Source organism: Seriola aureovittata, chromosome 6, assembly GCF_021018895.1.
Source record: "Seriola aureovittata isolate HTS-2021-v1 ecotype China chromosome 6, ASM2101889v1, whole genome shotgun sequence".
Lineage (NCBI taxonomy): Eukaryota > Metazoa > Chordata > Actinopteri > Carangiformes > Carangidae > Seriola > Seriola aureovittata.
In genome coordinates, this window is record NC_079369.1 from 14481792 (window position 1) to 14507626 (window position 25835).

The window sequence follows — 25835 nt, forward strand, 5'->3', positions numbered from 1 at the left end:
GTTGGGTATTTGTGCCTGACTTCAAGGATTAATTGCTGTTTAATAAACTGAAGTACTGTCAGTTTAATTATCACAGCAGTTACCAAGAATTCAAACATAGCTAAATGAAAACTTTTTTATTAACAATATTTCCTGTGCAGCCAGTATAATAGAATATGTATGTAATGTTTCGACCTTGGAACAAGTGTGTGAAAAAACAATCTAAACTCAAGGGTTCTCTTACTGTACTAGTTTTTTTCCAGAGCTTTCAACCACAACGCACTGCAAATATTTTTTTTACATTTACCTTTAGTCATTTGGCTGAAGCTTTCGTCTATAAGCAACATACAAATGAGGTAAAGTCCACTTTTAATCATGGAGAAGCCTTAATGCTCAGTTCCACACTCCACCTACAAGTACACAAAACACAAGTACTGTACCACAAGGTTGCAGGTGCATGAACATGACAGAAAACCTGTGCTGTACAGCACAATATAAATAGCAAAATCTCAGGCTCCTCTTGTTTTTCAAATAAACATTGATTGCAAATTTTGCAGGGATAGTGTCCCTGCACTCTATATTTGCTGGTTGCAAGTTACTGTTTATTGGTATAAATGTCTAAAATATAATTCTATATTTCATGAATGGAAAGTTGAGTGAAAAAGCCTATTTTTGAATCATACTTTGGTTTGCTGTCACACATTAGAGAGAAGCCACAGTCCTCTGTGGGTGAGGTTCAGTGCCTTGCTCAAAGGCACCTTGATGGAAGCTGTGAGAGGGGAGAGAATGGTGTTTCTCATTCCCCGTCTTTCTGTCTAGGTTTGAAGAGTTAACCTTATTTGAGATATTCTAAATATAGTTCATAAGTACACCTGTCATTTATAATTGATTATATTTGCTGTGTTTTGGGCGTTTCATTATAACAAGTGACTCACACGACACCATGTAATTTCATGACGTACTTCATATCAGACCTCTTGTGTTATGAAAACAAAACTTAATACATTTTTCTTGAGCTAAATTATCATTTGTTTCCAAGAATTATCTACAATGTTAAACAGTCATCCATGTTGGCAAACTGTCCCTTTTCAAAGACACTTAGAGCTGTCATATAGTTCAACAAAGCATTAATCATAATGTTTGTGTTAGTGTTTTCACTGTAATATGCTGCTTTGCTTTGTGAGTCACAACAGTTTGAAGGAGCGAGGGTCAGTCTCATCTGTGGGGACAGAGAGGGAGGCGGTCCACTGTGTGATGTTTTTTTTTTACTCATAGGATGATGAATCTCTAACAGCAAAGACAAGGAGTTCTGGGAAACAAATGAAACATCAGATTGAGGCAGATCCAGAGTGTGGGAGAAAGGAAGTTGCTCCGTCTGCTGTCACAACAACACAACACACCCCAGAGAGTGAATAATTGATATGATACCTCACCTCGACAGGGTCAGGAGCAGGGGAAACATTCCCTCCAGCTCAACTTGCCGATGCATCCATCTCCTCCATGTTAACACTGACAAGTTGTTTCCTCACTTAGGAGTTACTTTACTCCACTCCCTGATCTGATGGACTCCTGTTGGACCGTGTCCTCTCTTGGGGAGGCAGCACAAACGTTGCGTATTGACGAGTTTTTAAAAATATGCATAGATCCTATGTACCCAGCAGACAGAGTGTAATAATGAGAAACAAGAGGCAATTTTCTCCTTCATCTAACACCATGCATTCAAGCAGAGAACAGCATATCATGTTGTGCTGATACAGATTTCAGCCCCAAGTAAAAAAAAAAAAAACATGTATATGTGCTGGCCTTTGCTTGACGTGGTGAAAGTTGCAAAGGCCTCCACATCAGATATGACTACAGTACACCCTCACTAAAGTATCCACATGTACAGCAACAATAATAAGTTAGGACCAAAACAAAAATGCATCTCTCTTGTCTTACACGAGATCTACACCTCTTCTAAATTGGTTTACACAGTCTTTTATGGCCCCATGCTGTGCAGTTTATCAGATATTTGCCTTTTAAGTGGAAATGTGCATTTTCTTCATTTTTTTGTATGGTGATTTCTTATTCCCGTGGTGTTTTAGAGATTGTACAGTCTGTCCAGAACAGCACGGCGCCTTCAAGTAGGGCTTTTATTCACTGTGTTCATGGACTGAATCCATTTGAATAAACTGCTTCTGATTTGTAATGTGGACATTTTCCCAAAGCGTAACAGATATTCATGACATACACTGATGTTTTTTAAATTGCACGAGCCCATGGAAGCAACTTTTTAATTTTGACGATCTGGTTTTATGGTTGGTCACACTTCTAATTTTCACTATACTGTACTACAGTTATAGTGTAAGGCTTTTTTTTTTTTTAGAAGTGCTTGATGGATGGTCCAGTTAAATTACAGTGACCTGAATCAACCCTAGTAGCATCTATATAATCTCCTTTCATTATCCTATGTAAATCTAAGCAGACTATTCTCTATGTATGCTCTCAGTACATGCACATAAAACAGCCCTGAATATAGATAACTTACTATCCATACAATATTTATTCCTGCAATCCTTGTACTACTCCATAGTATCAAACGAACCTGTATAGTCTGTTGCCCAGCTCGTATGTATTAGATATATTTTAGTTAGTTAAGCTTGTTATTGTTGTTCAGCTGTATGTGTTTTGTATTCCTCTGTACATTTGTATGTAAGTATATTGAAAACCAGAGATAAATTCCTTTTATGTGTCAACATACTTGTTGTTGGTACTGATAGTTGCTAAGCATGACTTTGTAATGCAAAAAAGGAAAAGAAATATGTCAGTTTTGAATTGAAACAAGGCAACTTCTCATGGGTTGACTTCTGCTGCATGGCCTTCAAATTCACTCAGGAAGCTCATGCCAAAGATTTATTAATGCTGAGCTTGATATGGACAGAGGTCTCCACCAAATGGCGCGTACATAAGCACAGTTTTATTGAATGCAGATCTGGCTTCTGTCAACCTCACTCATGACCTTTTGGATTCGGAGCCACCGGTCCATGCTGCTGCCCTGATCAATATCTACTCTAGCAAGGAGGCTAACAATTAAAAGCTGGTTCTCATACAGACAAGAAAGGTGCTCTACCGAGATTAAGTCATATATTAAAAGCATATTATTCATAAATTTATCAGAATGTATTAATATTAACAGTTTAGGAAATTTCTGCTATAATTTATAGATGTCAGATTTTATTTTTTTCAAAATTCGTTAATATTTCTCATCATAGGCAGTTATGTTTCAAACCCACCAAACTCAATTAATCAGCACAGTAATTGCTAATCACAGTCACTTGCTTCTGGTCATAGCAACATGGTTGTACGCACTGTGTGCACTAATCCACTGTTGTGAGGATGTGGAGATGGACAGATGTGGCATCTCCAGCTTTTTTTAAGGAGTTTTTCAGCTGAAGTGATTCAGACTTCAGCTTCTGGAAGTCGTGGTGCCTCTTCCTTTTTCTCCAGCTTTCCAGTTTTACACAAAAGTGCATACTTGGATTAGCGGGGTCAGCTAATCAGTCCTAATTTGGCCTGCCAGTTGGACACTCTTGAACGTAGTCCCATTCAGAGCTCATGTTGTCTGAGCTAGCTTCATCATCATCATCTCATGCTCCAGGTCTGCTTTTAAATGATCTGATTCATAAATGGCACAAAAACAAATTCCTCATCAGCAGATTTAGAGTCATCAAAACTCTTGAGTATCAGATGAATTCACACAGGTGCTGCAGCATCATGCTGCTGTGACAGTAAGTTAATATAAACCAACGTCTTCATCACTGTGTTTGTATTTATTCATAGTAACAGTGAGACAACAACGCACCATGAGGTCGAACTTGTATCCAGCATCCCATTGAAAAAAAGGAAACGCTCAAACAAGTCCGTCGGGTTTAATTTAAGGGATATCAAGGAGCTGAGTGCTTAGAATTATTAAATTAAATTAAATGCTGAGAATTGTTTAGACAGGATGTAATATAGTCCCAGGTTGCTTAAGCCCCTAGGTGTGCTGTTCATCTAAGGGTTAAACGCACCTCTGCTACCAATAGTACATATTCAGTAAATCTTTCAGTGACCATCTCACATTTGCTTATAGTTTCTGCCCTGCAGGTGCTTTAATGGTTTTCCCCTTCTGGCCTTAACATTATATTTAATGGCAGTAATGTTCCAGCAGACATAATCCACCGACTACGAGTCATATTACAGAAAATCAGCCATGATTATGAAAATGACTATTTTCAAATCACAGTTGCAGTTCAGTCCTGGGTAAAAATGAGTTGAAATAACTGACCACTTACAAAATCAACAACTGCTGCTGTTTCTGTTTTTCCCAGAACAGCAGCATAATTGACACTATTCAAAATCAATACAGCACTAATTATGTTCTTTCCCTTTTCAGTGCAGTGATTAAGAGAAGAATCATGAGTGAACCCTTCAGACATGTAATTATCGTTCTCTTCACATGACACTGTCGATAGTTCAGCGAGGCCCTTTAACATTTTAGACCTAAAAACAGATACACTCTCAGCAAAATGTAATGATCTGCACTTTTTTATTTTCTTTTAAAACCTCGACCCTCGAAAAGGAAATGAATAGCCGAGTCACCCTTTATACAATACAAAGAAGATAATTCCTCTTTAAACCACTTCAGAGTAATCTGTGAAGATTATGGCCCTTTTTCTGTCCAATTTCATTTAAAACAAAAAACAAAAAAACAAGTAGTAGATTAAGCTCAGTGTTTACAGTCTCTGAGTGTGAGAGTTTGCAGGGCTGACATTCAGAGCTCAGAACCACTGATGACGTGGCGAACATGCTATAAAAATGAACATCAATGTGAACCTTCATTACGACAAAGCTACGTGACATGACACTGTATATGAAATGTAATATTCAGAAGGTCAGCTATACGCTGGAGTCCGTTTTTCTTTTGTTCATTTGGTTGTCTGATTCAATCTACTGTTTCTGTATTCTTTAATATTAAAGGCCAATACATCATTTAAACTCAAATTAAAGCATATGCTCCATCCAGCATATTTGGGCTGTTGTAACACTGAGTACACACAACACAACATACAACCAGATCTGTGCGGGGATTATGACTCCAGTTATTCACTGCGGCTCTTTACTAGTCCAGGACACAGGCGGAGGTTTAATCAACCACGAAACTGGTTTATTTACTCTCTCATTTACCCAGTGTAAGCACACTATGTACACGCTATACTGTTCTTTAAATCTCAGGCCTCTCCTCCCTGCAAACAAACTGGTTAATGTGGGTGAGAGTTAATGGGTTCAGGGATCATTCATTTTCTCATCAGGCAAAACGCTCTGCTCCATCAGATATAGATTTACTTCATCAAAGCAGCAACTAATTTTATTGCTCTGGTTGAGGATATGGTCCAAAATACTAAAAATTATTTTTTTTGAGAGAGCAGATCACATTTTAATTTCATAAAGCAATTAAACATTGATGTTAAAACTGGACTAAAACAATTTCTCCACATTTTCTGTTTAGTAGCTGTTCTTTAGTTTCTTTAGCTTTTGATCATATCACATGATCTTCATCAGGGAATGGAGTTTGATCAGTCATCAAGGAAGTGTAGACTGGATGATTTAGATTCTTTGGTTACATTTAACCATTGTTTCAACAGCATTTTACTTACTATATTTTAATGTGCAACTAGAACCTGCTTGACAGTGAAATATAGTCAATTAAATGCTATTGAAATTTTTACCTAGATAACCTAGATGACCTTAACTGACCAATCGGTGCTAACTGGGTTGGGCAGTATATATTTTCTTATTATTATTGTTTGCATGTTGAAATCATGACAGATACTAAAATATCAATTCAAGCTTATTTGATTTAAATAAATAAAAGCAATGTAATGAAAATGCACCCATCTTTACTGAATTTCAAAGCGAGGCTGCAAGAGACAAGAGCAACCTATCACTATTAGTTGATATGCTACACATTCATGTTAAAATTAATTAAAAATTTTGGGGAATATGCTGTGTCACTTTTTTACTGAGAGTTGAATGAGAAGATCGGTGCCGCTCTTTCATGTGATGCTGGAGCCAGAAGCCGGTTAGCTTAGCACAAAGACTGGAAATGGGGAAACAGTCATTCTGGCTATGTCTACAGTCTAAAAAACTCATTAATTAAATGCTTGTTTGTGTACAAAAAACAATTTCTTGTTTTACGGGGACTTACGTTACCATAAATTCAGGTATAGCTGTGACAAGTTTGACAAATCTACTTGAAAGCACAATGTTAACTGTCTCCTAAACAGCAATAGATTACACCAGAGCTGGGCTTATCACTGTTTGATCTTTCAGTAATACAGTGCTTACAGACTACCCAGACGGACAAACATGACCGTGCTGTTTGTGGTTGGTGTCACTTCACAGGATTTCTGGGAACTCGCCTCAATATTTCAAACCGTTGCCTCCTGCTGCTGTTTTTGAAGTAGCAGTGGCTGACACAACATGTTGCCCTCTGGTCTCAAAAATTCTTATCTACAGATTTGTGCGCATGATTGTCATCTTTGACCTCGGATGTGATGAAGTGCAGACGGCCTCCAACGAATGCATGTGGGTGGTTTCTTTTTTTTTACTATGACGCAAGAGATTGAAAACATGCATTGGGAGTCAAAACAGCAACTTTTAGTTTATATTGACTTTTGCCTCAGATTTTTTGTTTAAACTGATGATGATAGCACACATTATTTAGCAGAGAATTTAACTTTGTATTCATATCTGTAAAATAAACACAAAAGACACCACGTTGCCACTAGACAACTACTCATGTTTCCACTCAGTTGTGCTGGGATTTTTAAAACATTTTTTATCCATGTTTAAGGCTCATCTGATAGAGATGTGCTCTCCAATAACTCCTTTGCTTGACTGAAAGGAACTGACAAACACCAAAAACCTGAGCTGAATGATGAATGATGTTTTCTAGTAAAGTCTAACTGCACACTCAGTGAAGAGGTCCCACGGCATGAGTCAAGGCTGGGAGTGTTGAGAGCTGAATTTCAAACACCTCAGTAGCACCTCCACTTTTATTGCAGAGCCTCTGTTTCCACTTAAACCCACCACTTCTCTAGAATCCATACAATCTAACTGGACATGCCAGGATTCATTAAAGTCGTGTGAGGCAGTGTGATGGTTGCTAAATTAACACATTAGCGAGTTGAAATTGCTAGTAGAGTTAAGACAAAACTTGAATGGCTGATGCAAACGCTCCTCAGAGATGTAAAATCCATTACATGGTCATAAGTAACAAGAAATTAAAGTTCCAGTGAACCTCAGTCTCATTATGGAAATGTTGTTGATGGTTTGGTCATTAGGGCGGTAACTCGCTCATTTGATCCATCAGCTAAAACCCCGGTGTGCAGCCCACCACTATCCAGGTTAAATTGAATGTGACGTGTCAAGTCGCTACGGTTACCGACACTGAACTCTCAATTACACCATTCGTGTTTGTCCAACCAGGGGCGGTTGAAAAGAAGGGAGAGATGCACAGACTTATACTGCAAACTAATTTTAATGGATCTGTTGGTTACATAAATGACGCTGATCGTGAAGAGTATACTTGAGCAGTGATGTGACGTGGGAAGAAAAGCAGGAGGAGGGAGTGCCTGAGTAAAACATTTTCTTTGCACAAATACAAACCATGTGAAACCTGACCTGGGAGAAATTTAGCTTTTGTCATTGGCCCAAATGCTTTCACTTGAGTTCAAACACACATAAAGTTTATCATCAAACATTGTTCTGAGAAACGCTCCTGTAACAGCTTTCTGTTGGTACAATAAAAACCCTTCAGCTGTGTCATTGCTGGTCTGCTCCAAATACGGCATGTCCGTACGAAACACTCCCTCATCTATTGGGAAATATCCTGATTAGTCTCAAACTTGAGGAATAAGGTTGCCCTCCTCTTCTTCACAAGGCATACAAACACTTGAAGCATAATATCAAGTTCTAGTCAAACAAAGCTGGCATCCAGTTTATGCTTTTGCTTCTGCAACAAAATTGAACACATTTCTACTCACTTTTATGTAAATATTATTTTGTTCTTTATGGTGATGATAATATTCATCTAAATCTTCTTGAGAGCCTCTAAGATCATCTAGCGCATTTAGCTAACTCGACTAATGAGAGCACATCTACATGTTTTACAAAGCAAACTAGGCCAGTTAGAATTAGAAAATATAGCAAATTATTAATACAGATTACAGTTGCAGATGCATTAAGTACAGAGATATAAAACTTTCCATTTAGAGGCTGGTCTGTGCATCAAAACTAGAAGGCAGCCTGAAAAACACATTATTTATAGCAAGATTAAATAAACTATTGTGTGTGGTCTTCTTCTGCAAAAACTTATACTGTGTCAGTCTTGACTGAATAGGACTTTTACCACATTGATGCCTTCCAAGTTATAACGAAACACATACAAACATGAAAACAAGCAAAACCAGCTGAAGATAAATAATATTACAACTGATGTTCTAGTAAAACAGGCATTAAAAAGATTCTCAGTAATGTTAATTGTTCAGAGATCATATGATTTGTATTTTCTTTTTTTTAAGAACAGTTTGTTCCCTGGTGCCGTTTGTGCGCTGAACTGAGGTACCATGTGTTGATCTGCAATGATTTAAAACCTCAGGTACCTCCGGTCTTCATCCTGACTTTGAATGAATCACCCTCAGCCTCGAGGACGCCCTGAAGACATTTCATTTCTTCTTTGGATGCTATTAAAAGAAAACAGGAACAGAAATTGGTCAGTGAAATCAATACCTGGAACAATCCACATCCAGGAAGCATCAGATAAGACATGAGGCTAGAGTTAATAACATGCTACAATTTTCCTGAGATGATGCATTTTCTTGGAACAAAGACAAAGAAGCATAATCCAAACACTCATTCCTCCTCTCTGTGCTTGATGAGTTGTGGCGGGATGCCAAAATATCTGCCAAAAAGGCGATTGAAAGACGAACAAGTGGCGCACCGCAGAGAAAACCAGTCAATAAAAAAAAATAAAAAAAACACCAAACATTTTGCAGAGTACATCTTATAAAGACAAGTTCCAAATGATTAACCAGCAGCCTCGTTTGTGACTCAAAACTAACCCCAGGATGAGGACACATGACCGGAAATTTAACTGCCTGCCCCAATCTGACCTGACATCCCTTCCAATTAAATGCTTCACCCATCAGGGGTGCCTTTTCCCAGACAGTCATTAGAGATATTTGTCTCCATTTCATTTCCATTTGCTACAGATGGGCAGCAGTGGGATTCAGAGATGACATCTGAATCCTGAGAAGAGGAGGTGCAGGCCAATATGCAGGATGTGGTTGCATGAGGTGGCACAGAGGGTTTTAGGAAATTCAGATTCTCTGCTGATAGCAATGCAGTAAACAGGTGGGAATTAGAGGCGATTCATGCAAATCCACCACATGTTTTAATGTGATTAAATCTCAAACAAATCTGGTCTTCATGTGCTAAAATTGATTCTAAATGAGTTGTTGCATCCTAGCAGTGTGTCATTAGTTTTAAGCATTTTTTTCTCTCTTAACACATAATAGAATACAAAGGCACTCCCACCCATAGATCTTCTACACTGGACAGAATGTCAGGATCTTAGTGTTTTTCTGTCTGGAGCTGGGCGGAGCTGACCTGCACACCTGCCAGCCGTCAGTAATCAAGCCACCTGCCAGCAATCTGCAATCAAGTCACCTTCACTCCAGTCTGCATAAAGCCTTGGTCCAGTCCACAGCTCTTCGCCAGATTGTCAGCTAACCCCAAGTGGTATAGTAAATATATCGGCTCAGAGATTCGTCAGTTTCTTGTTCATTAGCTCTCTCGCTAGTTTTATGACTGAGTTCTTGACCGTGTTTTTCCCCCCTTGTTTCCAGGTCCTGCTTCTGCCGCCACCCTTCCAAATCCAAGCAACCCAGCCACCCTTCCAAGCCCCAGCAGCCAAGCTACCCTCCCAAGATCCAGCAACCCCTGCCCCGCTCCAGCCGCTCCTACCTTTTCTTTTGTGTAATAAACACCTGTGTTTCCTGCACCCATTCAGTGTCTTATCTGCATCGTGGGTCCTGACTTCCATCCACCATGACACAGAAGAGCAAAGATTTAATCAAAATCTTCTGTGCTGATGTGATAAAAATGCAGATGTCTGGACGAGCCACGCCAGATCTGAGGTGTAGCGGTGCACAGCACTACACTGAGGTGAGAAAAACTAAAACTGAGCAAGGAATTTGAAAGTGGATTCTGGGAACTTGGCAGTACTTCTGATAAGCCAGAAATACTCTGAATTTTTTCCATAGCAAAAATTCTGAGGAAAAAAATGCAGCCTATAAATCACCTTCAAGTATTTTTAACTGAAGATATGAGATATGAGTGTGTTTGGGTGAATCTATAACTTCATATTTAACTTTAATATAATTTTTATAGCCTAAAACAAAGGAGAGTGGATTTGGAAGATGACATATAAACCATCTAGACTGTCAGAGATTTGCTGAGACAGTGCAAATGCAGGAATAATCCTGGTGGACTGCTCTGAGAGGGGCGTGCCCCAGACTGCAGCACAGATACGAAAACCTCATATTGCAAAGATGGATCTGGTCGTGCAGCAGAAAGAAAGTGGGTTTATAAGATGTGTGGATACACCACAGCCCAAAGTGCACAGCATGAACCCACTGCATACTTAACTCAATCCTGGTCTGCAACCCTTCCTGGCCTGGCTCTGTCTAAATGTTCCCAAGATAATTGCCACGTCGTCTGCGGGCCTGATTTGTCTTCATTTTGACTGACACGCCTTATTTGGGGCTTTACAGGTCAAACACATAGTTTGAGGTCTGCAGGGAAATGTTCCTCATGAAAGTAAGTAAGCTACTTCCTTGTTCTCAACTCCAAATGGGAACAGTTTCTTGGATGCGAAATCAAAATATGTTCCCTGGAAACTTGATTGCACCTTTAATGTTTTCAAAATGACTCATGACTCATGTGACATGTTCCACAGCGCTGAGAGAAACTGTACACAGAACATTAAATACCATTACATTTTTGTGAGATGACCACACCTTTTAAATGTGGTGTCAAGACAAAAAAAAAAAAACTTCCATTAAAATGACAGCACGTTTAGAAAAATTAAATCCTGTATGTGTACCCATGAAATCACAACCAACTAATTAATACTGCCCTGTGAAAAATGAAGAGAATGTATGCAGTGATAATTATCCATTATCCAAAAGTAAATGGAAGCTGGTAGCAGAAGTTACGCTGACACAACCAAAAGTTCTTGAAAGACCCAAAGTGTCCCAAAACCAAAATGCAAATTTAAAATTTCTCCGATGTAGCAGCATGATTTGCAAAATTGGTTAGCTTTGATATTAAGTAAAGGTGATCATACTCAATAAACTAAGAGAAAACAGCAAATAAAAGTACTGTATTTCTCAGCAACAAGGAGAGATGAAAAGAGGCTTAGCATCTGTTCGCATCTATCAATCACTGACTACCTAACATCTGTTTTGTACTTTGTTCTCAGAAAAATCATGACTAAGTCATACTTTTTCAATCCAAAACTGTCTGTCTTACTTCTGTTTCCAACCTGAATCATAGTCACACAAGTAACGCACTTAAACCCTCACAGTCTCACAAACTGATGCTTTAAAAAAAAAAAAAAAGAAGCTGTAAACAAGAAAGTACAGACTGACCTGTCTCACCTCAGAGCAGGTATTTTTTCCTCACCAGGTTATGGGAAAAAGACATTAACATACTATTAAAATCCAGGGTTCAGACCAGATCTCATGTTAACTGTTACAGAAAATAGGACCTAAGACACATCTGAGTCATCGTGGTAGTTCTATAGGTTATTTTGTATATGACATGACCATTTCTTGAACAAATTATTAGTGTGGAGGACATATGCCTAACTCTCTCATGCCAGTTGATGCCTTCTTTGTGGACAGGAGAGGACAAACATTGTTTGTTGTAACTTACTGAGAGAGCTGAACATGATTCCAGACTCCCACAAACTTTGATAACTATATTGGTTTGAAGAACCTTTCACTTCTCCTTTGTCGGATATTTGATACTCACAGCAGCAGCAAGTGCTTGCTCCAGGTCTTCAATGATGTCGGCCTCATCCTCTAGTCCCACAGAGAGCCGGATCAGTGTGTCACTGATCCCCAGCACATCCCTCTCTTTTTCTGGCACTGATGCATGGGTCATAATCGCCCTAAATTATGATAGAGGACAGAGACACCTATATATGAGACCAATACAGAAAAACATCCTGCTGCTATAATAGAGATTAGAGCAGTGACTTCGTAATGGAAATAAAGTGCCTCAATTAAAGTCAATTTGTGAGAGTCTGATAGGGATTTCTTCTTGATCTCTGCTGCCCCCTTGTGGTGCCATTTGTTACAATGCAGCTTAGAGTACAGAACATAAACATTTCTAATGTTCAGTACTATCAAACACCAAAAAACAAGACTGTAGGAAAAGGATTTATTTTGGCATACTTACGGATGTTCTGCTAAACTTTCATAACCACCCAGACTCTCAGCTATGGCAAACATCTGAAATAAGAAAACAGAGGACATGAAAACAAGAATAGAGCAGGATGTAAATAATATGTACAAGATGTGAAACATAGTAGATACCACTACTAGAAGATAAGTAACCAACTACGGAAACAGATTATACTTGCCAAAAGCAATGATATGGGTGTTTGTGATTTACAGTAAAATACAATAAAACCACATATCAATGCTGAGACATGATTACATTAAACAAAGCTGTTCCACTGTGATGATGATTTTGGGAATCACTTAAAACATTGTTTGAGTAAACTTCAGTTCTATTTTAGTCACTATATCGTCAGAACCTTTTCATGAGTTACACATTTTAATTATTATTTGTCTAAAGCCTTCGCCAGGAAGTGTGTGCAGGAGGGCCTGAGGTACGTTGTTTAAGCAGCCCTTAAAGTTGTGGTGTTTCCTTCTGTCTTTCTGGGAATTAAAAAAAAAAAAAACCTCAAAAAATACAAAACCAAATAATCCAGATTACATAAAAATGTAACTGTCAAATTACTTTGAGGCTACTGAGGAAGGTGGTGGCGTGCTCAAGTTTCCCCTTAATGTAGAATGTGATCATCCCCGGGCACCCGGTGCATTGTCTCTTCATCACTTCATACTGGGGGTGAGAGGGCAGCCCTGTCAACAGTGGGAAAACGAGAATAACCAGGTGAGTGAAGTGGATAATTCCTGTAATTAGGACCAGTGAAACTACTTGAAAAAGCTTTGCAAGCTACCAATTACTTCACACTGGAAGTACAGCAAAGCTACCCCTAGTGACAAATCTAGTTGAGTTAGCTAAAGCTACCTAGAAAAAGCAGTTCAAAGTAAGTACAAAATTTTAACAAAATATAATACAAAAAAGTCACGTGCAAGTTTATTGCAAAAAGTGCCTTCTTGTTCACAGGTCATACATAAACCAAAAAATGAAATACCTCAATTATACCCAATACTCATGGGAAAGGGCTGGAATGTCAGCTTTGGTTTTGTGTACAAGAACTGCTTAAGTGTCGCCATGTTGATTATTGATTCAGGAGGTTTATCCCTGAGGACGTGTCTATGTGAGCACTGAGCAACACTCGCCCTTGGCTTCTGTACTTGCACTACACAAAAGTAAAGTATGGGCATGCATCACAGGAAGAAAGAAAAAGGGGTTGGGGTTTATCAAAGGGGGTTCAGTTATACCATTTTCCACTAAAATTAGCAGGTATAAGTGTTTTTTTTTTGTTTGTTTGTTTTTTTTTTTTTTTTTTTTTAAAGGTGGGTAATAAAAGCCGATTGAAAATAAAAATTAAAAAATCATTCCTTTCCTTTTATGACCCAAACGTGTGTAGTTTCAGTAGTTTATGACACAAAAATTGGCATTTAACTATGCACATATAAATGTAGCTGAACTACCAGCAAGCTACTGCAAAATGTAGTTAAACTACAAGGTTAATTACATGTAGTTCATTATTTCCAACACTGATTGCAACGACCGTGTGTAGGTATGAATGCTGTTAATTCAAATGACTTATTGTTCATTTGAAATGAAGGTGGAAGGAAATGAACTCCGTGTGGTGTTTCTTTGAAAGTGTGTTCATGGGAACATTTACTCCAAAACCTGGAGTAACCTGGAGTGTTTGCTACTCTGCTTCAGTGCTATTCAAATAACTGCAGGCGCTGGAGATAATGACAACCCAAAATGCAAGGGTTAATGAGTATAAGGCATTTGGGTTAATTGGGATCTGAGATCCAGCAATTGTGAATGACTAACAAACCTAGCATAGCAAGATGAAAGAAGAGATCAGTCACACTCTGTTCAAACCTTTTCTTCATGTTTTTTGTTGATATGTTCATAATAGAGTGAGTTAGAGGGGAGAGTGCTGATGAATACATTTGCTTAGTTAGAGTTTTCTATTGCTTTTCTACAGAAAATGTCCACCTTTAGGTAAAGTGGGTAAAAATTGCTCATTTGTGTTTACATCAAATAATAAGATACCGAATTATTCTTTTACATTAGACCATGTACTAAATCAGTGAGAGAGGCCTCCCTTAGGTAAAAAGATGAGTAATAACAGGTAACTCTCAACACCTGTATATGTGCCTGTATAATCCTAGTGGTGAATACTATGGGTTTTAAATTACATGTATTAACCTGGGAAGATGACACGCTCCACCCTGGGATCAGCCTCGAGAAACTTGGCAGCGGCCATTGCATTCTTGAAGTGCCGTTCCATCCGCAGGTGTAGCGTCTTCAGTCCACGGTTACACAGGAAGCAGTCGAAGGGAGATGGTACACCACCCAGTGCTGAATCACGGCAAGGGTGCATGTAAGAAAAAGAGGTTAAGAACAAAGCCTCCCAAAACCAAATCAGATCAGGCAAACAACAAAGGCATAAACACACACTTCTTACTGAAAAGGTTTTAAATTGGTTCAGAACTTTGACCTCAGGAGCATGTTTTGCTTGTTTAATGAGTGAATGTGGGTCATGTTGGAAAAACCAGTCCACCAAAAACTGAGTGTGGCAGAGCTAAGACTCAACAACTGTTCCCTTTCTGAGATCTACTGTATGTCCATAAATTACACATATGTCTGATAAAACGGCCAGCAAATATTTGGCTTCTTGCTTGATAAATAACTTTAACCATTAATCAACTAAAAAACGTGTTGCATACCTAACAGACGCGTATTTTTACTACGCAGACTGCAAGAGTAGTTGAATTTGTTGTTTTTCTACTCACCATTTTGCAGAAACTTCATTCGCTCATGCAGATCGTCCCGGTTCATTGAAACCAGACCCATTACCACATCACTGTGACCTGCAAAATAATGTCAAGAATAAAAGAAAGGTGGATATTAGGGGAAGTCAACAGTACTATTGTGCTACATTTCGAAGAACCGCTAAAATGCATTATAATCAGGTGCATGTTTTTGCATCGTCTTGACTCTCCAAAATTACTATTTATCCTTGTTTGATAAAAATAGTGGGGGTGATCAAGCCCAATCTTTTAATTTCTTTTCAATTGTGTCTTTGTAAATCTACTGGCTTTTTGGGTTAGATTGTGATATCAAATTGTAATGAAAATATTATGTCAGTAAAGAATGTATATAACTTACCGTTCATGTATTTGGTGGCTGAGTACATGCAAATATCAGCTCCCAAAGCCAAGGGGCGCTACAGGTTCACAAGATAAACATCTGAGTTAATCATTAAGCAATTTGTGTCCACATGAAGTGGAATTTGATTGCAGAAAATGATTAGACAGCTGCTTCAAAATCAAAAGAGCATGAAGTGCACATCTGGCAATCTCACCTGGAAATAGGCAGACATGAAGGTGTTGTCCACGACCAACACTATGTCCTTGTTGTGCTCGTGGACCAAATCAGAACAGGCTTTGATGTCAACCACTTTCATCGTGGGGTTGGTAGGCGTCTCAATCCACACCAGCTAGAAGCAAGCAAAGAGAGGGTGTCATTTCTCTGTAGTAACATGTTCAGGAGGGTGACTGCAGTGGGAAAAGCTTAGAGACAGCTCAGCTCAGCTCAGCTGCTGGTGCATTTACCATGAACACAAATAACAGTCATCACACAAAGTGCTGACTCACAATGACCAGTACAAGTTTGCCCAAAGAGAAAAGACACACCCATTGATGCAACATACTAGTAAAACTGGAATTGAAGGAGCAACTTTAAAGACTAATGAAATACATTTATAAAATATGTTGGAAGGGACCAAACTACAAAAACAACAGCTGTAGACAAACACTTCTTTGACTTACTTTAGTGTTGGCCTTCAGTGCAGCCTTAAGCAGCTCTGGTTTTGTGCAGTCAGCAAAAGACACCTCCAGACCAACTTGAGAAGCAATTCTTTGGAAGTAGCGATTTGTGCCTTGCGATTGAGAAAGTGCAACTCGGTCAACACTTCCAAAAATAAACCCACTTACGGTTAAAACCAACTCATAGCATGGTTTTATTTTGAGACCAACCAACATTTTGTAAAAGTGAGTGTGGTATAATGAAAATGGTGACCCACAAATGGTGTAAGGAAACAACTCATAGCTGCAAGGTTTTGTTCTACACAAATGCCTCACCTCCGTACACGTCATCCATGCAGACGATCCCATCACCTGCTTTGAGCATGTGGGTGATGGTCACTGTGGCCGCCAGCCCTGAGGCAAGAGCAAGACCTGCGCGGGGGGGGGGCACAAAAGTCATCAAGACCAAAAATCCTTTTCATGTTATCTTGTAACTTAACATTGAGATGCTTAGCTGCAGTTTGCATAGTTTGCATCAACTTTTGAAGCAGCAAACATGAATCATTTTTTATGCTCAGATGTTGGTAAATATTTCCTGTCTGTGGAATATACCATGGACAGTCTCACTTACAGTACTTTGCCCCATCCAGAGCTGCCACAGCCTTCTCAAGACAGTTTCTTGTAGGATTTCCACTCCGACTGTATTCAAACCCCTACATAAAAAACCAAAAACATTATTAGAACATTTCAGTCACCAAAAACAACATTTTTAATTATACAGTGTATTCAAACAAGAGGTAGCAGTCTTTTCATAGATGGGTTGCCCAAATGCAAGTGTGTATCAATAAATTTTAGGTTCAGAGTAACTAAAATGACTTAATGCATCATGACTTCTTTATCACTGTTAAATACCAGAGCTGTGTAGCAGGCAGCAGGGTTTAAAAACATCACATCCTCACCTGTATTGGCTTGCTACAACCACAAAAATATGTGTGCAAACTGTGACAACTTACCTCACTCAGTAATTACCTCTTCACTGCTGAATAAAGTGAGTTGTTATGTGTGCGTGTTGATAAGAGAAAACTAAAAGAAGTTCTTCTGGTTTAATGACTGTAGCAAATATATCTCAAAATACGAATTTGTGTTGACTACAAGGATGTATATACATTTTTTTGCAGTAAACATGAGAAATATATAGAGGAAGATTCATAGTTTAAACAAAATGGAAGACTAAAGGATGTTCATTACTGGGCTTGCTACATTTTTGCAGGAAAAAGGGAGCGGGCTCCTCTGCTCCACACTATCCCACACACATTATCAGTAAAACAAGACGTGTTTGGACAAATGACACAAAGACTGGAGGCTGTGGCAGATGGCAATAAATGGAGCTTGAATGGCCTTGAACACAGGGTTTTTGTAGTGTGTCTCCCAGTGAACAAAGCCACCTGTAAACATGTAGCTGTAAAGCATATAGCAGATAAGCTTAATGTTACTGTTGTAGTTTGACAAGTTAACTTTTATACTGAACATCTGAACAAAAAGCAACACTTGTTCTGAAAGATAAAACAGGCACTCCAAACTTTCTACTCCATGTGAGTCACTATGACCTCAGTCAGATTTTTTTACTGTGGGAGTAGTGGGGCCAAGCATACCAGGGTCTGCAAAACGAGGTGAGGAGGTCATGAGATCAGCGTAAGCAGTGGGTTGGGGTATTTGTTTTAATTTTGTAATTTAATCTAGGATGCAGTTTCAGACTTGTAATCTGTAACCTACAATATAATCATTGACAGAGACAAATGGCAGGTGGACAAGTTATCCTTGCCTGCAGCAAAGATGCCCACTGTACTATCTGAACTGCAGAGAGGATATGATAGTGAGGTGGAAAAAATGGATATTTATCCCGCACAGGCTGGATTCCCAGACACGGCCTCAGGGTCATTTCCATGCCAAGAGAAAAAAAAAGTTCCACTATCACTCTCGAAATATATTAACCTGTCATAGGGGTAGTTAAGGATTACTCATCATAATTACTCACTCAGCACTCATTGTGGTGGTGGTTTAACAGGTAATTTAACTTGTAATAGATGTGCTGACACATGTACTCAGTGACCAACACAGGGTATATAAAAAGGATTCTTTGTTTATTACATACCTATAAATGTATAAATACACTCCATTATTTCACACATTTTTTTCTTAGTTATACCCAATACTAATCTATGCAATTAAAATACAGGTCATTGCTCTACTGATAGTACAGTACAGACTTAGCCTGCCCTAAAGGTATAGAATATCACCAGGGTCTATACCAGTACACCAGGGTCTTGTCAGTGGATCTACTTTTGGTGGCCATGGAAATACCAGTTATTAAAGTTAGCTCTAAAGGGGACATATAGGGTTTTGAAATTGGAGCAAGCATTTCAGTGTGTTTAGAAGAAAGCAGTGTACACCCCGTCCTCATGTTGCAGATGTCTAGAGTTTCTCACTGTTTCCACTACAGACATTTCCCCTCTTAACTTTTCACGCGATTTCACTTCCACAGCTTGAGGCTCACAGAGGTGACACTAGCTACTATTTCACGAATCTTTGATAAAAGAAGGATACTGATATGTGTAGCAGAGCTTTGTTTTTTCTCCATTTCACTTTGATTATCTCACAACCGCTTAGATTCATTTATCTTGTGGATTTTTGTAGTTAGCCCCCATGTTTGCTAAAGTACTAAAGTGTAAATAAAGTAGTTGAAACCTGGAGCGGTTATAACATTATGCTACTTAGGTACTGATGTATTCATATTAATGATATAATGTAATATATGTTAATTAATCACCACCGACCAATCCGTACAGTATATCCTCTGGTAGGCATAATTGGTTTGATTATTGATTAAGCGAAAAGAAGTAATTCATACGTATCGATGGGGGCTTATATTTAGCTTTACCGACTAGGTTATTCAATTATTTTTAAAACAAAATGAAAAGACCGGAAACCCCCCTCCCTCTCTCTCCACGTTACATCTTAAATAACCAAGTCATATCGAGCTACTTACGGCGTGGTTTCCTGGTTCCTGCTGCTTGAACGTGGTAGAAAGGGAAATCGGCGGCACCACAGCCATCGATTTCCATTGCTCCGGCTCCTGACCAACATGAATAGCCTCTGTGGCGAACGATTTAAAAGCCGTGCGGAAACCGGCGAACACGTCGCTCTGTTCGTCTTGACTGTGCTTTGGATCCATGGCAAACGTGAACGGCAGTGAACCCGGGATGAGTATGCATTACCGCTATATGGTAAACGGGGAAACCATTTAACAGAGCCGTGCGCTGCGCTTGTCCCTCTCAACCAATCAACGCTCATCAACAAGAAGCGGCAGGCGCTGATTGGCGGTTCAGCAGGGGCGTAGAAGCCATGTGACGCAGCACGTTGTTTGCGCTCTTTGTGTGTGCGCTGGTTTGTGAGTGTGTTGCGTGTGTGCTTATACTGATGCAACATTTCCTGCTGTTTGAGCAAGGGAGGGCTCACTTTTTAACTCGTCTGTCTCATTTTACAGATTTACTTCTCCAAGTTAATCCCACTGAGTTTAACAGTTAGATTTTCATTAAGAACAGCCTTGTATAGTTTAAAAATACACCATTATTCCATGAAAGCCAAGCAGACATATGAAATTCGTCTCTTTTCGTCAAAATTCCAGAATGTTAAGTTTTGCTATCATAGAAAACTGGGGCAAACAAATTTTCAAAAATGTTGACATGTTAATTAATTTTCAATCAATTCAATCAACCAATAATTTCAACTGTACAGTACTGGTTGGTTTCTAGGTGCAAATAATTAAACTTTTATGTATAGTGGAGGTCAGTAGGGGCCCAACAACAATTTTTTTCCCCCAGGGCCCTCTAGGAGTTTAATCCAACCATGCACCAAATACAATAATCCAGTTATTTCCCAACTACCAGCATAACAGTTGAATTTTACATTGAATTTTGTGCATTTTCTGTTCCTTGTGACACACACATCAGAGAAATGTAGCTGTTGTTTCCATCATTGGGCCATAGGGGGAGGAAGATCTCTGTAATGACTCGGTGATAACACTGGAAGTCTTCTCACACCCTGCCTAAACTTGGCGAGTTCAACTTGTCACATAGGTTTGATTGGTACGAGTGTCTGCAAACAACCTTTACAGCTATTTATAACAAAGAAAAGCAGCACATCCTCTCTTTTGAGAAGCCATAACTAGAGATTGTTTGGCATTTTTTTCTATTTTTGCTTAAAAATTAAGAGATTATCAAAATAGATGTTGATTATTTCTCTGTTCATAAACTAACCGATAAATCAACTGATCATTTCAGCTTTAAATAAAATACAATCTGAGAATAGACAAGTAAAAACAAGGACTGTGCTCTTACTACTGTACTTACTGTAATTTCATGTACTAAAAAGCTATGAAATATAATATATAAACTACATTCTTCATGCATGTTTGCACTTTATACACCAAATATTGTCTGTCTTATTCTCTTTCTTTATATTGTAAGAATACTATTATCAGACAGTAGCCTATGTCTAGTGTGTTATACAACATCTATTACATGTTTATAGTTTTAGTCATCCACACTGAACAGATACCTACAGACGAAATGGAAGCAAACAACTGTGTTAGAAAATTGAACAAATACATTGTATTATGATAATTGTGATAAATGCTATATATTTCAAATTTTAAAGTCCAATTGAGCACCCTTCTCCAGTTATAAGGAAAACTCATAATGGTTTGGTTTTTACAGACATCTTGTTTAATTTTGCATGTTAATGTCTTGCTTTTTTCTTGTGATGAAAAAGAAAAACTATAATAGGCATTGCTCCATGTGGCAAGGAGATGTTTTAATACATATATTTTTAAGGAGAACAAAATCATAAAGAGATTAAAAACTGAAATGTTTATTTATCTTGTCTGACAATACCCTGAAGTCAACTAGAGGATTGGAAATAATTATCCATCTGTGCGTATGGGGCCGCTGCTGGTGTCATCTTTGATATATTGTTACAATAAAACTTTAAATTGAACTCTTATTCTTCTTTTCCATATTTTCCTTGGCATTGGCATTGGCCCAATGTATATGCTGCTCTTAAAAGTGAATGTCTCACAGAATCAACATTCATATCAGTAGGATACTGCTAATAGATTTCAAATAAAGAAGAGTTTAAGATTGGTAGTTCTAGTAGACATAATAGTAGAAATATAGTACCATAAACTATACAGCATACTATTTACAGTGGTGGAAAATATTTAAGTACATTTACTCATTTACTGTACTTAATTGCAGTTTTGAAGAACTTGATACTTGAGTATTTTCCTATATTTTGATACTACTACTACCACATTTCAGAGGGAAATGTTGTACTTTTTACAGCACCACATATCTGTCAACTAAAATTCAAATTTTCCACTTTAAGCACCTTCAGCTGATAGCCTGTGTACTTTTGTATAACTTATAGTTTTAAGACTTTTGCTGGTTATGGAGTATTTTCTTGCTTGATATTGGTACTTCAGTCCAGTGAAGGATCAAAATACTAACCCTAATTTTAATGAACTCATTAAATATAATGCATTGTTAGAGATTTAGAGCTACAACATACAACCACAACAGTCAAATACTTGCACATTAATGCTTTAGTGTTTACAAGTTAATAATTTAGTATATGCTTCAATAAAATACTCACAGCACAGGGCCTTTTTTTTCCATGAGAAGCATTTACTTTTGATACTTTAAGTATATTTTACTGATAGAGGTGAGAGTAGTGTCCAGATCCTTTATGTAAAGCAATATTTTGAAGCAGCATTTAGTGTCATACAATGATTTATAAAATGAATATAAACTCATGACCAGAACAAGATTTTGTTGCTTAAAAAGTATAATATTTACCCCTGAAATGTAGGAGGAAATAAGTATAAAAATAGAATGAAAATAGGGCCTACTCAAATAAAGTCTAAGTACCTTGTAATTATAAATGGTACTGATACAAAGTCTTGTTTTACATATTGATACTAGTGTCAGTAGGATCTTTTTCTTTTTTTTTCTGGGCACATGAACACACACTGTTGTGTGCATGTGTAGAGTGAAACATTACACATTTTGTCTTGTGTGTTAGCAGTTATTTGATTGAAGTAATGATGATGAAGTAATTATCAGAGTATATAGTCAGAATATAATAGTTTGTATAATATATCATATTATATTAGACTAGAGTGTAGTAATAATAATAGTTTCCTTTGTTTATCAAATTATTTGCTGTTAATAAAACTATATTTTGCATATATATTAATATTTGAATATATTAATAATGCATTCACCTCATGCATCATGACATTTCTCTCCCTGACGTGATAGTACAAATGCTGCTCTTAATATTAAAAGTATTGATATCTGTATTGATATTGGTGATCCCTGCCCACGCTATAGAGCAGATCCCAATGCTCGGGAGCAGGCGGACATACTGGGTTAAACTAAGAGAAAAACAGACTTTACTTTCTACTACTGAGTCCCTTGGGATGTAACGTTGACCCACCCACCTACCCACCCATAGAAGAAGCGTTATCAGCTAGTGACCGTTAGTAACCTCCCCGAACCCTCGCGATACTACGAGGCGGAAGACATCCGCTGAATCTTCCGTACTAGTCAACTACGTTGTGCAGCAACCAGCGACAGTTTTGAGAGGCAGGAGGAGAGCGGACTGTTTGTTTTCATTATCAGCCGGTGCTAAGCGGGAGCTGCTGCCTGTTCGTTTTTGTTTCTGCCTATCCAGTGTTAGAATTAAGTGTTTTCATGTTGTGCAATTTTCGGTGTTTGTGTGAAGAATTCCAACTGGCGAATCGCATCAGTTGGCCCGGAGGGTCATCGTCCGCGACGACACCCTCTGCTCCGTTAGCGCCAACTGTTTAGAAAATGACCGGAGAGAAGATCCGCTCCCTGCGCAAGGACCACAGGCCGAGCAAGGACGAGGATTTACTGGAGCCGGACGAGGAGGCTGCGACTGGGACCTTCACCGCCTCCAAGTCGAACAACAAGAGCAGAGCGAGTAAAATCTTCAGCAATCACAAGTTAGTCAAGTCGTCGTCCACACAACAGCAGCAACAGCAGAACCAGCAGTCGCAGATTAATGCTAACACCAACACGCTGTCAACATCGGATGTTATCGATGACAACAACAAGAACCCCATTATCCGAACTGGACAGGACTTTCCGGTGCACGAATGTGTGTTTAAAGGAGATGTCCGACGCCTGTCTTCGCTCATACGGACGCAGAATATCGCCCAGAAAGACATCCACGGTGAGTACCAGCTGCTTATCACACTGGCCCCGAAGGCAGGAGCCAAAAAGCCTATCGCGAGCCATCAAATTTCAAGGTGCAGTGAAGCTCAGTTTTAGCTAATAGGCCATCATTCTCCATCAGCACTGAAAGTAGGCGAGGCTTTTCCCTGCCAAGGCCTGGATAGCTGAACTCAAGGAGGAACAGTTTGACACCTCTACCTTGCAACTAAATCACATCCAGGTTCCTTTAGTCAACTTAATTGTTTGCATCAGAAGCCTCAGTGCATCTTCCCACCAATAGCAGTGAAATTCCTGCTTATCAGAATCAGGACTGCAACTAACGATTGTTTTTTATGATTGACTAATCTGTCTGTAATTTTCTCAATTAATCTATTAATTGTTTGGTCAATATTTATGTCATATTTTCTTAAGAAAAGACCCCCAAGAGTCATTAAAACAGTTGCTGATTATTTTCCTGTCGATCAATTAATCGACTAATTGTTGTTGCTGAAAGATAAGTCATCTTGTCATCAGTTGGACCAAAGCTTATAGTTGATGTATTAAGAGTTCCTTTGCAAAACTTTGGGAGTCCCTGGCTGATAGCGTCTCTTCAGGAGGGCAAAGTCTGCTCAGATAACACAAGTATTTCCAGAGAAACCCTCCCTGAAATGTTGAAACAGCAAGATGGTTTTGTTCTGGTCCACAGGCCAAGACAAAAAATGGCCCATACATGTGCTCATTGTCAGCATTGGAATCTGGTCTCTCTTCAAATGAAAGCTCTGACATGGTGTCATGCAACAAAGGTGTCAGACAATTGCCTCCGGTGTTGTTGTTCAACTTGAACCTGTATTTTTCAGCAGGTTTGACCGCCTTGTTGTGGATTGGTGTGGCTCAGTGGCAGCCGTTTATGCGTTTACTCACACATTAGTTCAGCTGTTATTGTATACAAGCTGAAGTTAAACTGACACGCAATGTCACTGGAATTCATTTGGTTGTTCCCATTTCCAGTAACAGCCAGTAATATGTAACACTTGAACAGGAGGGGTGGATCCTACACCACAGACCTACCAACATCTTTGTGCATGTGTTGTTCCACTGCCCTATCTGTACAGTTTATCACAATATCCAGCGGGACTTAAAGCTTATCCCCAGCTTGTATTTTGACCCACATCAGGGCTTCTGCAACGCAGGCCCTCTTTACTCTGGATGCTTGCCCACCACTCTTCCCCTGGAAGACGAGCCTGAAGGAGCTGACCGGGCAATTTGGCTTCCTCTTGAGGGATTCTCCAATGCTTATGAGGCACATTTCACATCATGGGAGGAAAAATGCTTCTCCACACCTATTCCAAATGTTATTTTTCCTGAATGCATTTCTAGTGTGCAACCCATACCATTCAGTGTTTACTTTGTGTCTTGTAACAAGCCATGTCCCTGCCTGTTAAATGCAGCTCATTTTGGGGGCACAGCAGGTTGATGGACTGTAATATTGCTTGTCATGGTAGGAGAACACACAATAGGCATACACTTACTATATCATTTGGAATTCAATGGATTATGCCTTGCAATTTAAGCATGTAATGCACCTTAAATGTGACAGTCCAAGTGGCAAAGTGCCTGTCACATGTCTCTTACTGAGCTTTATCAAAGACAGTTGACAAATACAGTTTTTTTTCTCTTCTTCAGGAAACACACCGCTGCATCTCGCTGTCATGATGGGGCACAAAGGTGAGAAATGATTAAAGATCCCCTTCATGTGGTTTATTTTTGTCTGTGTGGCCTTCTAAATGAATCTCTCTGCTGTGCTGTATGTCTTTTGTCTTTCTGTTTCTGTATGCATGTGTGTGTCTTTGTGTATGCGTTTGTCCGGCTAAGCTAAGCACCACCAGACATTTGTCACAGATCACTACGCAAATCCCAGAAGGCAAGAGGCTCATGCATGAGTAAAGAGGCTGTGTTTATGGATTTTTGCCTGAACAAAAACGGGATTGAGCAAGAAAACAATTTCCTTCTTTTCTTCTATTTAATACATTCACAAAGAATATTAGAGCATATTTAATCAGTCAATATTTCTGCTGACATCTCACGTGTTGAATAGGTTACTTAGTTCTTAGTTTGAATAAGTTGTGAAAAAGAGAAGGGGCCAAATTATGCAGGTTTTGACACATCATGCAGAGCTCTGTGTAGTTTGAAGTATATGATGACTATGTCATGCATCTAG

The 25835-nt window shown here is 38.8% G+C and overlaps 2 protein-coding genes and 1 long non-coding RNA gene across 3 annotated transcripts in view; 2 read left to right on the plus strand and 1 right to left on the minus strand.

Annotated features, from left to right (window-relative positions):
* LOC130170971 (uncharacterized) overlaps positions 1-8573 on the plus strand; it is a 41044-nt gene extending 32471 nt beyond the window's left edge. The window contains exon 2 of the long non-coding RNA XR_008828060.1: positions 1255-8573. This is a non-coding gene — a long non-coding RNA (uncharacterized LOC130170971). The remainder of the gene's footprint in view (positions 1-1254) is intronic.
* cth (cystathionase (cystathionine gamma-lyase)) lies at positions 7522-19618 on the minus strand. Its single transcript, XM_056378711.1, has 12 exons — positions 19363-19618; positions 16948-17029; positions 16653-16748; positions 16341-16450; positions 15875-16009; positions 15679-15736; positions 15303-15380; positions 14716-14868; positions 13096-13217; positions 12529-12581; positions 12100-12238; positions 7522-8744 (listed from the first exon to the last, which is right to left on the minus strand). The coding sequence occupies exons 1-12, from the start codon at positions 19546-19548 to the stop codon at positions 8727-8729; spliced, it is 1230 nt and encodes a 409-aa protein (XP_056234686.1). The 5' UTR covers positions 19549-19618; the 3' UTR covers positions 7522-8726.
* Positions 19619-22978: 3360 nt separating this feature from the next.
* LOC130171054 (ankyrin repeat domain-containing protein 13C) overlaps positions 22979-25835 on the plus strand; it is a 29203-nt gene continuing 26346 nt past the window's right edge. The window contains exons 1-2 of the mRNA XM_056378831.1: positions 22979-23636; positions 25301-25342. Coding sequence (XP_056234806.1) covers positions 23252-23636; positions 25301-25342 — 427 coding nt within the window. The 5' untranslated portion in view covers positions 22979-23251. The remainder of the gene's footprint in view (positions 23637-25300; positions 25343-25835) is intronic.